At 41.7% G+C, this 18,761-nt stretch overlaps 1 protein-coding gene across 2 annotated transcripts in view; it reads left to right on the top strand.

The window, feature by feature from the left end:
* The window catches only part of MUL1 (mitochondrial E3 ubiquitin protein ligase 1), a 55,505-nt gene that overhangs the window by 28,862 nt on the left and 7,882 nt on the right, over positions 1 to 18,761 (top strand). For both annotated transcript variants that reach the window (XM_085604106.1, XM_085604110.1), the window contains exons 3-4: positions 1,030 to 1,117; positions 11,541 to 11,661. In XM_085604106.1, coding sequence (XP_085460232.1) covers positions 1,030 to 1,117; positions 11,541 to 11,661 — 209 coding nt within the window. The remainder of the gene's footprint in view (positions 1 to 1,029; positions 1,118 to 11,540; positions 11,662 to 18,761) is intronic.

Below are 18,761 nucleotides of genomic sequence, written 5' to 3'. Positions count from 1 at the left end.
TCATAATTTATTTTTTGTTTTGAACATGAATATTCTAAAAAACAATAATTTCATACTAGAAATATATAATGACCTACTGAATAGGCTAGGAAAAAAGAGAGGGCTATATACATTCACTATCACACTTCACATCTTATACTATCTGTCATAGACAGCAATTACTAAAGATAAAATCCACTGCTTCACACACTGAGTTTAAGCAGATCACATGGTAGGACAAACCTCACCTGTTCATTCAACCAAAGCTTTATTATAATTATATGTCAAATATTTGAAATTAAGGATATATCGTTTTTCTCCTCTCCCTGTGCGCATTAGATACCCGGTCTGGGCTTTTATTATCAGATGTTAATGCCAGGGATCAACTGAAATTGACGTCAGAAATTATATTAAAGCTTTAGTTGAATGAACAGGTGAGGTTTGTCCTACTATGTGATCTGCTTAATCTTTGTGTGAAGCAGTGGATTTTATCTTTAGTAATTGCTGTCTGACTGGATTGTAAGGAACTGTCAGCCTGTTTAAAATATAGAGATCAAATATTATGACAGATAGTATAAGATGTGAAGTGTGATAGTGAATGTATGTAGCCCTCTCTTTTTTTCCTAGCCCGTTCAGTAGGTCATTATATGTTTCTAGAATGAAATTATTGGTTTTTAGAATATTCATGTTTAAAACAAAACAAAAATTATGATATAAATAATGCTTTGCTGGAGCGATTTTAAAACGTTGAGTGAGTAGAGGTGCTTATTGGTGAGTGTGCAGGAACCAAAGGAAAAACTTACTTTTTACTTGTAGATCTGGGTAAAATACTGAAGTAAAAAATAATGAAAAGTGCAGGTTGGTGGGCCTCACCCTCCTACAATAATGGTGCTGCTCCTATTCTGCATTTGAGTACTTAATTTTACCGTCTGGTTTCTTAGGGCGCTTGATTGACATCTTATCCTCATTTATCCCAGCACCTTATGCTGGTAATGTAATTTCGTAAACTGACGATTAACAACCTTCTGTTTCTTCTACATTATCTTTTAGGAAGCCCAAATACTTTCACTAGATCAAGATTTGCAGAAAATTCTGCAGGCAGCACCGGGGAAGTGTGTCCCCTATGCAGTTATTGAAGGTAGGAAATATTCTCTCCCATTTTATTGTGTTTAATCTGTGACACCAAATGTTTCTGACTGTAGCTCATCTCTTGGCTCTACTGTCCTCTGTTTTCTGTTTCCTATGTACTTTAAATTGGTTCTTTCGTCTCTCCCACACTTCCAGAGAAGGTCCGTGATAGCATTGGTCCTTGTTTTGTGTCACTTACCGCTCTCCATGCCCTGATCTGACCTTGGTTGTATACCTTGGAGACTGACTATGAACTCCAATGATTGAATAGTCCGGTCCACATCTGCAGTATGTGAGCCCCTTTTTCATGTACCTTTTTACGTGGGCCATGCTTAGCTTACTTGCCCGTCCTACAGTGGAGAAAGCAGATGAGGAAAAAACAATAATTGGAGAATGATTATATTCTGTGCTAATTATTGCTGTTCTGATAGATACTCCTACCTGCAGATTCCTCACCTGTAGGACAACCCCTGGCATCAGACTGCATCTGGAATGCTTAAAAGTCCTTGCATCGCGGTAGGGGACGCTGGCTTCTTAACAATGTCAAAAGTGACATCAGGTGACGTCATCAAAACCATATAGTGCCCTCCCTTGCACAACAATGTTCTCATTTTCCCACATCTTTGACACAGATACCTAGCTACACTCTCTCTAAGGAGTTTCCTCCCATAACACACATTTAGCTGTGCAGTACAATGCCTCCCCCTAAGAAATGAAACCCTGTACAGATATAGAGAGACAGATGACTATTACATACCCCCACAAGATCGGCCTCTGGTGCCTAGGTTCAGACCACGACTTCTGGACCTGCGAATCCTGTTGCAGTTTGCACCCGCAGACCACAAAAGAGCAAAGTGTTTTATTTCATAGATAAACAATGAAGTTAGCACTGTTCAAAGCCTCGCTCAGTCCTCTTCCTAGCAGTCTCACCTGCCACTTCTTCCTCTGTCACATGTTACCATTACAGCCACACAGTCCTCTCTTTTAAACCTTTATTTCATCAAGTTTCCCTGACCTAAACCTTTTTTACTCTAACCTGTACACGTAATCTAGCCCTAATGGCGGCCCTAACACTCTAAACATGCTCTTCTACATAACCCATACCCCGGCCATAACCCTATCTCTTTTACTTAACCCTAAATCGGCCCCCTTCCTCACTCGGACCTTTTCACTTACCGTAACCCTATTCCATACCGAAGCCTACAACTTAAAGCTGTTTCTTCTCTGAAATCTAAAATGATCACATGCTCTTACCCTTCCCCTAATTACTTAATTTATTCCAGTCGATGTAATGGTAATGACTAGCGAATGCTGCAGAGGTAAAGGCACCTTGCGTACTGATGCAGACGAGGTAATATTAGATCACAGTTTGCGAGGTAATGGAATACGCTCCTCTGAGCTTTTCCTCAGGACAGTGTGTCTTTCATGGCAACAGGTAGTTCTAAGAACTGAGTGGTTTAATGTTCCTAACATCCTATTGGGCCAATATATAAAGTAGGAACTTTTCCTTCATATCCTTTGATGTGCATATTCTTAACAGTTGTGCTACACCTAAAGGTTATATCTTGATAGCTGCCACTACGTCAGCTCATTCACATGATGCAGAGGGTTTATATTTCAGTATGGCCACCTCATTTTCTCATCTCTGCAGCTTCTGAAGATTTTTGCTCAAAAGAGAAAGTAAGGATGCTCTCCTGTTACTGTTATGCCTTTCGAAGCCATCTCAGCTGTCCTCCGTGGAAGCAACTGTCACACTGTCGTCATGTTGTGCCTCTGTAGTGTATTACTATCATGTCACAATAAGGGTTTGGTAAAACAATTATATTGCATTATAAAACCATCTTACTAATAAAATCTCGGGTTTGCAAATATTTGAAGAAGTCGTATTTAGGTATTTTATACCGTTCCACCAACTCGGAAAAGGGAAGGATTGACCCATCCCTAAAGATATCCCCTAAACGTCGTATCCCCTTAACCTGCCATATAGCCATTTTCGTATCCCAAAACACCGAAGGGAAAATTTCCATAGAATTAAATGGTGTGTAGTAACCTATCCGATTTATAGGAGTAATTTTTCGTATCCTCTTCCAGGCTTAATATGCAGCTAATACAATTTTAAAGCGAGTTCTTTTAAAATAGCTTGGTTCGTAAAACTTAAGCAAGCCCTCCCTCGCCTGAATTCCCAACAACATCTGGTATACATCTGGTGTTTCAAAGGGCCGTGCTTCGGCCCCGATCACCAAGTATTGCATATTCAGCAAAAAACAAACTAAATAATAAAACGTAAAATTCGGCACGCCCCATCCACCACGTATCAATGGAAGTGTCATATATTTTGAGGCTCGTCGACTTTTTTTCCATCCCCATATAAACCTATCTACAATAGACTGTAGCTGCGCTAATTGTGCGCTTGTCAATTCTAGCATTACCGTCCTAAAATAGTACATTACCCGGGGGAGTACACACATTTTTAAAACATTACGGCGTCCCACCATTGATAAGTGGAGGCACTCTATCTTTTCCAATTGGCGTTTTGTAGCAGCAAGTATACCTGCCCAATTTACTTCAACTATCTCTTGAGGTGACATTCTAATCTTTATACCCAGATATCTTACTTCCGATGTAACACGGGCATCGCCAGGACAAAGTCCCTCAGTACATACAATCTGGGTTTTAGAAATATTTAGCTTATACCCAGCAACTTCCCCATATTGCTGAGTCTGAACCTCAATCTCCCTGATTGCCTGCTCTGGATCGGATGTCACTACCACTATATCATCGGCATAAGCAAGGACACGTGTCTGTTGTTCCCCCACTAACATTGACTTTATACCATTATTAGTTTCCAATATTTGCACCAGTGGATTGATGTAGATAGCAAAATGTAAAGGTGAGCAAGGGCATCCCTGCCTGGTCCCCCTGGTTATATATACACAAGATTACTCCTTCCCCATCGTACAAATTCTAGCCCGTGGTCGTTTATACATAGTCTCCAAAGCTAACAAAAATTGCGGACCAAACCCCATCTTTTGCATTATGGCCCACAAAAAAGTCCAGGATACTCGATCAAATGCTTTTTCAGCATCAAGAAAAATTAACCCCATATGCTCTTGACGTGTAGTGGCATAATCTATCATTGAAATTACCCTGTGTATATGGTTTACCGTGCTCCTACCAGGCAGAAAGCCGTGCTGACACCGAGAAACCAACAATGGTAAAATTTTAGCTAGTCGTGTCGCAAGAATTTTCGAGTACACTTTGTTGTCAGCGTTAATTAATGATATCGGCCTATAAGACCCCGGATTTCTAGGAGGCTTATCTTGTTTTTAAAATATCACTATATTAGCATCGTCCCACGATGGCGGTGGATTACCACGTTGGGCTTCTAAAAACGTAGCTAGCATATCATCCTTAATAATGGGAAAAATGATCCGATATACCTCCAAAGGAAGTTTATCCGGCCCTGCCGCTTTCCCTGACGCTAGCCCTGCTATCGCTATTTGTATTTCTATCATTGACATAAGAGCTTCTAGCTCCTCTCGATCAGCTAACCCTATCTCGATTAAGTCCAGGTTAGAAAGATATTGCTCTATAGTACCCTGCCTGGCCAGGTCCTGAGTATATAATTCTTTATAATATAGATAGAGTACCTCCAATATACCTTCAATAGTCTCTGCTACCCCCCCTTTCCCATCTTCCAATACATCTATTCTCTGTGAGGTTTGTCTTCCCCGCAACCTTTGCGCTAGACATCTCCCTGTGGTCTCGCCATATTCATATCTCTCAGTTTTATAGATTTTATACTGAGCAGCAATATCTTGACTCCATATCTCGTTAATTCTAGCCCTGCATCGACCCATCTTTGCTAGGATCTCTTTAGTATCCAATTTTGCTCTAACCCCTTGAATAAATTCACATTCGGCCTTCTTTAACTCCTCACATAGACCCAACATGTGCTCTTTCCGTTTTTTCTGCTTCGCCCATCCATAACTAAATGTTTCACCCCTTATGCCAGCTTTCAAGGAGTCCCAAATCATTGGCTGAGCTGCCGACCCTTTATTATTTTCTATAAATCCCATGGCCCACGTTTGAATATGTTGTATATATTCCTTGTCACTTAACAATTTTTTATTAAATGTGAAAGATCGCTGTTCCCTTAAAAGGGCAAGACTAACAAGATCCAGAACCACAGGTCCATGATCTGACGAGATCCGAGGCCATACCTGTATTTTTGAATCAGCAGCCAACAATCGAGGTAAAAATATATAATCTAGCCGAACACACTTGTTATGCGGGGATGAATAAAAAGTATACCCAAGGTCCCCTTCATCATGTTCCCCAACCCTCCAGCCATCAGCTAGTCCATGATTTTGTATCAATTGTTGCAAAGCCCTGAACACTTTGGGCTACGCCCTCTATAGTCAATAAAGTAAGGCTCCCATGTCTGTCCATCCCCATGTATATGAAAGTCCCCAGCTAGTATCAACGGAGTCCCCCAGAGAGACAGCTCAACATTCAAGAACTCCAAGATCTCTGCCTCATCCAGGTTAGATCCATATACAACGCAAATGACAATTTTAACTCCCCCCACGATGCATTCAGTAATAGCCCACCTCCCAAAATTGTCCACCCTCTCTTTACCCGTACTGACTATACCATGGCGTGCCATGATCGCCACTCCCCTGTTCATAGTAGATTGCTTAGAAGTTTATAGTAAATTGTAGCCCAACTCTAATAATATCCTACGGTTATCCCACGGGACATGCGTCTCTTGCAGACAAAGAATATCAGGATTAATCAACCGCAACTCAGCAGCAACTCGCTTCCTCTTTAAGCCATTATTTAGCCCACATATATTAAATGTACATATACGCAAACTCCTATCGGCCATTTCTATAGAAATGCCCCATGGCCATCAAATTTTCCAGAAAAATAAATTCTATAGCTTCTACTTCTCATGCTGCGAACTGAGATTTTACCATTTAACCCCTTCCCACCCAGAACTCTACACCCCAAGTGCCCCTCTAAACCTCCCAAACACCCTCCCTCTAATCCCACCTCCCCAACCCAACCGTGACCCACCCCAAGCAATAAGGCATTAGGGCCAATGGCCCTTATGATGTTTAGTGATTAGCCCATTGATGCTCGCACCCCCCCTCATCATCCTATAGAACAGCCAAATAAGAAAAACAATGATTAAACACATAGAAGTTTGCAATAGCTACTCCAAAGAAAGACCATCATTCAACATAGTGATCTTAATCAACAAAACAATGATTGCCCTTAAACCTTAACCCAAAGATAAAAGATATTCTTTGGCTTCGACAACAGAAGTAAAATACCGAGTCTGACCTCTATTAACAATCTTCAAAGTAGCTGGCTGTAATAGAAAAGCTTGTGCATTTTTAGCTTGAAAAAGATTAATCAGCTGCCGCAGCTGCCATCTCTTCTCAACAGTAGAATGGCAATAGTCTGGTCTCACAAAGAATTGTATTCCTTTACCAGCTCTCTGTTTGTTTGGCCTAGCCAAATCATATAAAGACTGTCTAGCCAAAAAATTATTAAGAGAAATCAGGATAGCCCTGGGTTGCTGCGGCGCTTGACCACTCCTACCAGGTCGCTGTCGAAAGGGAAACCTATGCGCCCGTTGTAGTTCTTGTGCCCAATTCCATTCTTTCAATTCTGGAAAAGCTTCCTGAAATAGCTCAACTACAAATTTTCGGACATCCTGTCCCTCAAGTCCTTCAGGCACCCCCAAAATGCGAAGATTGTTGCGGCGCAGGCGATTTTCCAAATCGGCTAGCTTGTCATGTACATCATCTTTATTTGCTTTAATATCTGCCACTGCATCCTTTTGAGCCACCATCTGGTCTTCAAGCAATGAAATTCGAGTCTCAGCTTCCCCCATCCGGGCAGTAAAATCATTGCAAGATTTTGCCAATCGTCTGACTGTATTTTGCAACTTTCGACATGCAGTGTGTGTTTTTAAATTCTCGGCTCGTGTTTCCAACCTATGTGATGAAATTAATCTATGGATCGACTCCAATGATGTATGGCCTTGGCCCTCTTCTGCGACACCCCCACTAGCTTGATCAGATATGTTAAGGCTTTCCAACACTTCACTTGAGGGTTCCCAGTCCAAAGTGTCTATCGTTGATAATCCAGTAGCTCCTTCCTTGACTTTCTTCCGCACAGTTTGTACTGCTATAGGGGCCCCCTCAAGAGAAGGGCTTTCAATGAGGCTTCTGCCGGTGGAAGTTATATCTCCAGGACCCTCGTCGTACAGTTGAATATTTTCTTCTAAGTCAGATTCTTTCGACTCTTCCGAGTGCTCCGAAAGTGAATAAAATTCACTGTCTTTGCTACGGATTATAGGTTCATCTCTGTCCTCCCTTATAGAACCAATCTCACCTAGGAATGCCGGGTCATTAGAGAGATTCGTAGCCCTCTCTGTTACAGCACCATGTTCCAAAAGAATTCCACTCTCCTCTGTAAATAGACTTCCTTGTTTTGAAATATCAGAAAGAACGCATGCAGAGGTCGCAACTTTTTTTCCATGAATTGTCTAAAAAATCTGCGATATCTTAGGTGTCCCTTGAACAATCCCCTGTGGGGGGGTATCCTGACACAGAGCACCTGATAAATCTTTTAGGCCCTTCGCCGCTAATGCTGCACGTGTCCCTACAGCAGACTCCCCTGAGGCTCTTGTTTTTCCACCTCTGGCAGTCTTAGGCGCCATAACAAACGAGGGAAAAGTAGCGTCCAAAATAATATTCAAAAGGCCCAGTTAGACAGACTAAACAAACGTCGAGGCGACCAAAATTTTTTTCCAATCCCAGCTGTTATGATTTAATATATTTTCCTCCCCGTTGTCTGAGACTTTTAACCTTTTTTTTTTTTTTTTAGCTGTTTAACGAGGCCAGCCCACTCGGAGCCTGCAATTGAAACACAGTTTTAAGTGGTTTTGTACTCACTGTCCGTTTTAAACAGTTGTCATCCATTTTTCACCGACTTTTCAAACTCTCTCACCCCCACAGTGACCTGTAACCAAGGCACCATCCATGGCTTTGCTCCACGAACTTCAATCGGCCGTTAGCAGTCAGCATCCATCAGCCGCCCGTCACAATCCGTCTCAGGTGTATTACATCTTGCAGTCTGTTGCCGAGCCGCTCTCTTCGTTTCCAGTGCCGTTTAAGATCTGTAACGCGTCCGTTCCGCGTCTATTCCATAGCCCTTCAAAATCCCGCAAAAGCTGCCAATAAGCCGCCTCGAAGGGGAGCTCAACTGATATCTTCAATCGCAAGCCGAATTATTGCACATATGTCCTGTTATTCATATGGAGGAGACGAACCATCCAGGAGCTCCTCACAGCCACGTCCGCGCGGACGCCATCTTGCCTCATTTTATTAATAAACACGGTAGATGTACATGTGTGGTAACAAATGATTTATTAGAGGCATTATCAAAAAAAGTCAAAATTGGGGCTTTGTATGATATATTATTGGCAACTCAGCGGGATGACATAGAGGTGCAAGATGCAAAATGGAGGGATAGACTCGGTAATACTGGTTCATATGTGCAATCTTCAATTCTGATGGCAAGCAAAGTTATATTAACGGCAAATTTACGCACCCAACATTATAAAACTTTGTTTAATTTATATTGTACACCTGTTAAGATGATGAAGTGGGGTGGGATTCATGATGGGAAATGCTTCAGATGTCAGGCGGATAAAGCTGATATTGTACATGTATTTTTTGATTGTATAGCACTAAAACAATATATATCTGATATTTCAGAATTTCTATCACAAACTACTGGGGTAGAAGTTAATATATCTAGAGAGGTTATGTTTTTGGGTTTGGGTGAAGATATCGAACCTATCCATATATGCTATCCTTTTTGTTATTTTATATTTATAGCGATGGCCGTTGCTCGATTATGTGTTGCATCTATGTGGCTGCAAGTAGAAGTACCATCATATGAAATGTGGCGCTCTAAGTTTCATAATGTGTTTAATTTAGAATATAGCCTTTATCGTATAAGATCTTTGAGGAAAAAACAACTAGGGCTCAAAATTTGGCAGCCAATGTTACAATATATGGAGTTGTAATGTTTTACGCAATTATGCTTGTGTCATCAGGATTTAATGAGCGTTATATTTGGACTTATTATATGTGATGGTTCAACAGCTTGGGTGATTCAAATGATTGATTTATGTAAGATTTATTGCTGCAAACTGAATAATAAAGATATCAAAAAAAAAAAAAAAAACATCTTACATCACAGTCTTCTTGTTTGCACTTCTGTCCTTGGTGTTCCCCTTCCAGGCAATGATGATCTATTAACAAAGATGCACTGATATGTAATCAGTATGTATTTGTTTATCATAAAACTATATGTACTATGCATACTTTCAATTGTTAGTGAATATCTTCTTGTTACTGTACCATAAATGGATACTTTGTACTTCATTAAAGTTCCATTACCCACCGTTACGTTATTCAGAACTCTGGGCCTTTCTTAGAGTTTGGAGGGGATGTGCCATTCTTCAAAATGTTGCCGATGTTCTAACCCTCTAAACTCCAAATGAGGTGGACGCGACATACACCACTTTTTCGTGGATGTGATGCACCCCAAGCTCCAAAAACATTCCTATGTCTTTTACCTGGTCTGTGATGATATGGGGCTCGTCTGTGACTTGACACTAGTACTACTAATCCTTCGGTAACTGATCTGGCATATGATAACATCTTTCTCAGTCCAGAAGCTTTTCAGAGGCACATCTGCCATGCTACTATCCCTTACCCAGTCCTACCATCCTTTCAGAAGCCCTCTTGGCATGTAACGGACTATCCTTAGTCATACCAGCCTATAATATATATTTGTGAGTACCATTGAGTTGGGTAACAATACACATCTGTTTTTCAGCTCCAATATTCCCTTGGGTGAACGTGCACTTTTCAAATACACGTTATGGTATAATGGTGTTGCTTAGATGAGAGACCGTCTGTTCCTGACAGCTGACTGCAGTTTGACACCTTCAGCCAGCCTGGGCCTTTTAGTCGGTAGCACTCTGATTTCTGGACTGTTAGTTTTGCTTTCTTCAGTTAGAAGTATGGGCTGTTGGCTAATAAACCGGAGCTGCTGGCGATTATCTCACTTGTCATTGGGCAACCTAGCAGTAAGTGACTGACTGCTCCTCAGTCCTGTCCATGTACCAGGCCAATTAGGGGGGCACAGTCATACATGCAAATAAAGCTACTTAAGTTAATATCAGTACAAGTCTGTCAAGTATTGCCTAAGTGAATAAATACACGAGTTCCTAAAATTAAACACCGACAATTTAGGAGATTAAGGGGCATATGTATCAACCGAATTTTTAATCGCAAACGCTGCGATTCGCAAAAAACAGCGTTTGCGATTAAAAATTCGCAAAACGGGATGTATGAGGCAAATTCTCATCGCAAGTTTAAGGAATCGCTAATTTAGCGATTTCTTAATTTAGCGTAAGCATTTAAGAAATCGCAAATTGCGATTTCTTAAATGATATGTAACACGCAACAAAGCATTGCGAATTATCCTTAAGAAATCGCAAATTACCACCAACTTCTAGTTGGTGGTATTTTGCGATTTCTGTTAAAAATGCACTATTTGGAATTTTACAAAGTGCCACGTGGCGCACATACATGCCCTTAGGGCATGTATGTGCGCCATATGCACACACATGGTCATTTCAGGGGTGCATCAGGGTGTCATCATGACACCCTTGCACCTTTGAAATTATGCTCAAATTGCGATTTGCAAATTGCGAATCGCAATTTGAGAATTACTTCCCATTCTTTCCTATGGGTCTCCTGGCCCATAGAAATGAATGGGAAGGTATTCCTTAATTGCGATTTCGCAATTTGCTAATCGCAATTAAGGAATTTTAAGAAATTGCTAAAGTTTTGCGATTTTTTAAATACATCCCGTTTTGCAATTCTCAAATAGCGATTCTTTAAAAATCGCTATTTGAGAATCGCAAATGGAGATGTTGATACATATGCCCCTTATTTACCTTCTTGTCTTCCATAAAATGATTCAGTTCCTTAGCATTCGCTGCCTGAAGGTTTGAATTGTTAATGTTCTCAATACTCTGTGCAGAACAGAGCCCTTGGTGTTGCACACTCTGAAAGAAGTCAGCCCTGGTCAACGACAGTTGGCTCTCAGAGGTTCCAAAGTGTGTGTGTGTGTGTGTGTGTGCATGTACTTACCATGTACTGTATTTGACCAAGTAATTGAATTGAACTATGATTATGTAGTACCTTCGTCTGTCCTTGGTGATCCAGGTTATTGTGCCTTATGCCATCAGGACAATGGAGTGTCCCAGGTTGGTTAGACCACTCTATAGCACTTAATGTAAAATAATCTTATCTCTTATTCTTTGCCAGGTGTTGTACGATCCGTTAAAGAAACTTTGAGTAGCCAGTTTGTGGACAACTGTCAGGGAGTCATCCAAAGGCTGTCATTGAAAGAGCATAAACTGGTGTGGAACCGTACCACTCATCTCTGGTGGGTACCAGTATTCAGTTTCCCTTTTGATATGTGAAGCTTTTATTAGAACATATCTGAGCTCCAAAACTCCTATTACTATTTTTAATCCTATTTTGAGAAGAAGAGAGATGATTAAATGGCCTTTGAGAAAGATGTTTTCAGCTCTAGTTCAGGTGGTCGTTGTACTCTGTATATGGCACCGCATCCATAGTATTTCCCCATTATGAGTGGCCCTTTAAAATTGCCGTTACTTTCCCACCACGTAATTACCCCATACTTACCAGAGACCTGGTAATTCAGGTGGTGGAGGGCCGGATATAACTGGGATTACATACTTATGGTGAATAACATTTGGGAATCTGTTTCTGCGCACATTCCTGAATGTTTTCTCCTGGAGTTTCACAAAGATTTCAGCTGCTTTCCACAGCCATTATGTAAGTTCTAAAACCTCATAAGGGGCCCAGTAACCTGTATTACCGGGCCCATTGAAATTTATGGGCCACTCTTAATGCAATTATATGTGTCGTTATTCACTAACTCATAAGCAAGTTCCACGAGTTGTCACTGAGCCCTAAATCCATGAAACACTTCTGTTTTGCTCTCTCCACTATTGCTTTTCAGAATAAGTGAATTAAATCTGTTCTTGAGATATTCAGCCACTTCAAGTAGTGAGTAGAAGTATATTTGGACACCCCCTACCTTTGCCAAGACCCAGCATTTCCTGTATGTCACTGAAGGATTTACTCCGAGTCCAGTTTTTCCACCAAGTGGATGTGGTGGGAACTGCTGTTCTGCATATATATTTCTAGATTCTTCTGGCTTTTTAAAAATGTATTCAAGCTCTCACCTGCACATGTGTGGGACCGCTTTCAGAGGAACCAGGCCAATTGGAGGTTACGGGGCTCAAATTATAAGAAGAGGAAACTTCACTTCGGGTGTCCTGGTGCTGATCTTACTCTTGGACCCCAAACTGAGCACCAAGTACACCCTTTAGCACTTGACCCTCAGAGAAGCGAGATGGAGTGGCTCAAGGGTTGCTCATTAAGGTAGTGTGCAGTTGTTACACAAACTTTAACCAAGTGCTTTTACTTGAAAATAAAAAATATTTTTGTCCTGATACAACGAAATACTACACCTGAAATGCAAAGGGCAAAAAAAGTGTGCACAATTTCAATGTGGGCTAATTCGACTTTGAAGTTGCTCTGAAATGCTTATATATGGCACCGAAACACCAGGGCAGGGATGCACTCAGTGGCCCAAGGGCTCCTAAGGTGCAGTTTGGTTTCACTTCCTCAAGGCAGTAGATGCACAATGTTAGAAAAGGGGTCTCTAGTTGGCAGTGGTTTGCACCGTCTCCAAGTAAGGACACTCCTAATCAGGGTAAGTAAGTTACACCCTCAGAATGACCTGTGCTCACCCCCTTGGTAGCTTAGAGCAGTCAGGCTTATCTCAGAGGCAATGTGTAAAGTATTTGTACAAACACACACAGTAACACAGTGAAAATACCACAAAAGGACTGCACACCAGTTTAGAAAAATAGCCAATATTTCTGATTAAAACATGAACATCGACAAAAATCCAACATACACAACTGAAGTTATGAATTTTCAAAGTTAAATAAAGTTATAGCTGTTGAAAACATGATAACTCCGGCTGGGGCTATAACGACTTGATTAGCAAAGTAGAATCAAAAGTTTGGGGCTGACCGTGACAGAGCGCGAAGTCGTACAGACCATGGTCACAGTACCTTGGAAATTGTGACAAAACAAAGACGTTGTGAGGTGCCGGGGAGGGGAGGTGTCGCTCAAGCTGGGGCAGCTTCGGTTCCTTACTGTCTGTGCAGAATATTGGCACATCGGTGCTCAGGACTGTGCTTTGTCCACTGGAGGTGAAGCAAGTGAGGCGTTGGTTCCTGAAGGCGTTGCAGAGTTGCTGATCCAGTGACGCCTGGGACGTTGTAGGGCACAGGGGAAGTGATGCGGCATTGGCATAGAGGCGTCAGTTCCGCTGGCGTTTTGGGGACAATGAAGCGTCCAGAGTCAAAACACATGGCTTCGACTTCGCAGTGTCAATGCCACCCCATAGGACCACAGATGCTGCAGCGGAGTCAAGTGTCACGGAGTTAGGGGACACAGTGTGCAACAGTCGCGCTATGGCGGATCTTCTGAGGCACTGCGGCAGAGTTGAGGCCTGCATTGTAAGTCACAGTCGTTGCATCCAGGGGGACCACAGCTACTGTGCAGGCAAAGGCGCAGGGTTGAAAAGCGGCGCCGGCTCGAATTTGATGTGCTTCTTTCTTCTTGTTTAGCACATCGAACTGTGTGTCAGTGGCGGAAGACCACCACCAACGGCCAATTTATTTTCCCATTTTTATGTTTTTCTTCGCCCTTTTAGGACAACTTTATTCAGTGCCTGGAAGTGGTGGGGAGGAGTTTGCTATGCCCTTTCCTTTATGGACACTGGCAAAATCCTTATTGAGCTATTACTTGCCTCAGCTCCTCCCTTGCATGCAAGCCCACAAGCTTGAAACACATTCTGTTGTGTGTGGAAGAGAGGTGGGAGTGATGGTGGGAGGACCAGTGCACCATCTCACACTCTCTTACACACCACCCCAACCTCCCTACTCATAGAACAAAATGTACCAGTATGTGTAGATTAGAAGGGTTATTGGCTAGGACTGGGCTCAGCTCCCCCTACTTCCACTCCCTGATCCTGAGTCAGTTACAGGCACCTGCTTTGTCTCCCAGGGCTTCTCTGCCCAGAAGAAGTAATGGAATAAGAAGGAGCAGTGTCGGTGCACTAGCAAGGAGCCTGATTGCTGTTTGGATCTAATGTAGACTTAGAAAACATCTAGACAGTGCTGACTTTTGTGGAGTACAGACGCACAGTTTTTCTTTCCAGCAAACAATGAGATGCTATTTGGATTTTATTTATCATTAGAAAAAAACGAACAGTGCCTAGTTCCTTTCTTGAGGGGCAGATGAGCAGACTTCTGTGCCCCAGAAAGAAGCACAGGCCCTGTTTGGGTTTGTTCAGCAACAATATAAACAGTGACTGTTTTCTTGTTAGCGTGCAGGTAGGTGCATGCTTGCACTGCTGCAAGGATCATGGGCATTGTAGGGAGTTTTTGCTTACTGAGGTCCAGGCACACTCACAGCTGAGCCCCAGCGAGAATTCTTGACCAGCACTTGACTCATGCCCTGCCCTGTGTGTTTTCTGGATCAATCTCTGGAAGGGACATCTTCTGTGTAAGGTAATTTGGAGGGAATTATCATATTTTGTTGAAACAAATGCTAATAATCTGTTAGCCTTCTGTTTGCTGGCCAGTCCGGACAAGAGAGGTCTTGCTTGCGCCAACAGATTTCTTAGTTCATTATGCTATTTTTGGGAAAACGCTCAGACAAGGAGGTGCGCAAGCACCCTACCAGTTAAGCTTTAATATTAGTTTTGTGGATGGGTAGAAACAATTTTATTAACTAGAACACAGCATGAGCTTCTGTGGTCTCCAGATATGACCGATCATTTTACATAATTCACCGTTTCATGGTCATTCACAGTGCAGCTGTCAAGGTTGTATACATCTCTGGTAGGTGTATCTCTTTATTAACAGCCAAAGCTGTGCAGGCATCGCTAACGCTCCACTTAGTCCTGAACCATCTTACCTGTGGGCATTTGAGATTTCTTAAATAATCTCTATGACAGAGATGGTCGTGGAACGTGCAGGGCCGGGAACGGTGTTTTCCTTAAGAACGGATGAGACAATGTGTCCCTAATGATAAAATTCAAAACAGCATATCAAAATACAGTTAACATGTACGAACCGAATCAAAGAGTACGTTTGAGATCAATACAATTAGCTAAACAATGAAGTTCTTAAAAAAGTTAAAGTGAAATACAGAAGGAAAAATAAATAGTGAATCTCAATAAATTGGTCATAAGACATAGAAATCAATTGCCATAAATGCTTTTAGTATTCAAAATTGAAGTAGCACTGAGCAAAATCTGAAAATAAACTCAATCCATAATGTGCATCTAATCAACAAGAAATCTGGCAGTATCCCTAGAGGCTGAAATAAAATCTGGCTCCCCCCCCAATTTGAGTGACTTTTATAGTTAATTCTACCATAGAACAAATTAAAAATACACTGTCCACATTGAGAGAGCAAATGTAGCATTTCAGTGACAAATCACAGTTCAGCATTATAAAATGTCATACAATCCCACCATGTTAGCGCTATCCCTTATTTCGACCATTATTAAACTCTACGTGACCCAATGTCATCAGAGGTATCAGAACAAAGTAGTTACATAAGCAATGGAAAGACTCATAGAGGAACTGTGTACAGAGTGTGAGCAGGAAGTGCATTGGAAAATAACTAAACGTTTCCTCCCAAGAACTGCATGTCAGTACAAAGCAAACAGTGTACATTTTGCTGTGTACGTTGTCAATATAAACACACAACGAATATTAGGAAGCAGCAGCTATATTATTTCAAAATAGAGTCGAGGCCATGTTGAGGCCTAGAAAACCACTGATCAGAAAAAAAAACAGTTCTGTACATCTCAGAATGTTTGTTTCAGTTTCAATGCATTCATATTAATATGCACTTGTAATTTAAATCAAGAAATAACTTACACATCTGCACTTCATTCTCTCTCATTCATTGGTTCTACCGCTAAGAGGCTTAGAGAGAAACATAACCATTGTTATGAGGTAGATTACAACAGCAATTTCACATACTGCCGCTTAAATCTCTTGAAGGACCTCCTGCCTGATCAATTTTTCAGAACTGCCTGTATGGATGATTCCAGTCTTCTTGCTTGAAATAAACAAATCTGTTTCAGCACACAAATAATGCTCAAAAGATAACACTTCTGACTCTTCAGTTTTTTGAATTTGTATCATGAAAACTAGGACACTGAAGGATGAACCTTTTATTGTATATGGGTAATTAACATGCAAAGTCTGCAGTGGTCACTGGAGTAAAAACGGAAAGAGGGACATATCACTCAATTTCTAGACTTTTCTTATCAGATACTGTGCGACCGCTACATTAAAAATGTGAACAAAATCTTGACTTTACTCTTTGCCACATTAATTCAGCCTCAACCTTGTACCAATATAATATGATTTGGTATGAGGTGGTCAGGTGTGTAGAAATCTGTCTTGTGATTAAGGTTAGCTACATTTTGTGATTGTGTGTTCACAAACTACATATGGATGTAGGCTTCATACACTGTCACGTGCTTTAAAGTTTTTTTTTGTTTTGATGAAGATAAAGGGATTCACCGGTCTCTTTAATGGAACTACCTTTCATTATGCCTCTATTCATGAGGTTCGCCAACAGTGTATTTTACATGTGGTTATTGCCACATCCCTTAGTAATCTCTCACTTTCTCCTTCATGATTTAATTGAACGGAAGAATAGGCCTTATAAGTCTAGAAAGCCTATCACCACTTCACCTCAAGACTCCAGAGTGTCCTCATTAGTCCTTTCATGCAGAATACATTCCCTCTAAGTGAAAGTGTAGCGTAATTCAATCACTGTACAATATTTCTCACAAGTCAATTTCAGTATATATATTAAGAGAAATTATTTCTGATGGTTGCTTCAAACCACAGATTCCTCTTCTGTAGTATATTCCCAGGCACCAGACTAGATTCAGAAATTTTCACAAAAGTGCCACTGTGAGCCGTTAGGTTGCACTAAGCGGCTAAGTGTTGATTTTACTCCACCCCAGACGTGATGGAGCAGAGCCACATATAAGCACCCCACTGCTCAGTGACAAAGACTGCAATTTTTAGACTGTGCTGTGACTGTTGAAAACAGATGTTGGTAATGGATCTGTTTGAGGTGTTGGGTCTTGGGACATTACTCCACATCATATGAATAATGTGCCCTCATACACCAAAGGGTGACCGGGACCATGAAGCAAAACTGTTCGTTGCTGAACACCGAAGGAAGTCTCGAACCTGCTCCAAGTAGAAGGCGCAGACTTGTTCCCGCTCTTGAGGCCACTCCCATGCCAAGTCTTCTTTGCTGTCAATATTGTCTAGTAAGTCTAAGTCTGAGAAAAAATGTAAGAAGTCAAAGTGGGACTCAATCTTATCACTTCACTCTCTGAAGAGAAGACAGGAGGGCTTCAAAGTACCAACCGATCTCAATCACAATTCCTCAGCTGCTGAACCAATTCGACAGCTGGTCCAGTTGCACTCCGAGTTCCCCAGGCCATCAACACCTTCAAGTAGGTTTTCGATATTTTTGGCACTCTTCCATTTTCCTTAGGTGTAGATTTGGGTCTCAAGGATCTGCAGGGGCATCCAGCCAGGTTACCACTGACGGATACATCCTTGATACCATCTGTGCCCCTAGAAGCTGCATCACTTTCTACACTGATCTGCAGAAAGACTGCACCAAGATCTGCATTGGTTCTTTCTCCTCCAGTGCCCGTCTTGACGTTGCCGTCTCCAGAGGTGGAGCCCCTATTGACACTGAGGTGTTCGGCCTCGAGCCAAATCTGCTTAGACCCTGACCGAGTTAGCACCTTGACTCCAATTCAGCACTCTTGGTCCGAGTATATGTTCCAATTTAGACAAAATTCTCAGGGCCTGATTTAGATCTCGACGGAGGGGAAACTCTGTCACAAAGGTGACGGATATCCTGTCTAACGTATTACAAGTGCATTATATCCTATGGTACTTGTAATACAGCGGATGGGATATCCGTCACGTTTGTGATGGAGTATCCCATCCGCCAAGATCTAAATCAGGCCCTTAGTCTCCTATGAGGCCTTCCTCAGAGGTTTCATCACCTTTTTGATTCAGATTCTGATCAGCCTGAAGATGGAGAACAACAGGATGATTTACGCCCACACTGTGGCAATGATGACAATTACATGGACTTGAAAGAGAGCAATGGGCTGGATACCTCCCCGGACACAAGGTTGGGTTAGCCTCTTGAGTCCCCTAAGGAGAAGACCACATCTGTTGCTGTGGTGATTAAACGTGCACCTGAGGTCTTTTACCCACTGCTACCTTCAGTGTAAGTCAAGACGTATGTACTTACTGAAGTTTTACATTTGGGGAAAGCCTCATCTGAGCCTTTAATCCTATTTAA

The sequence above is a fragment of the Triturus cristatus genome, chromosome 1_2 (assembly GCF_964204655.1).
Source record: "Triturus cristatus chromosome 1_2, aTriCri1.1, whole genome shotgun sequence".
NCBI lineage: Eukaryota > Metazoa > Chordata > Amphibia > Caudata > Salamandridae > Triturus > Triturus cristatus.
The sequence above is the reverse complement of the archived record's forward strand: the minus strand, read 5'-3'. Positions and strand labels throughout refer to the sequence as shown.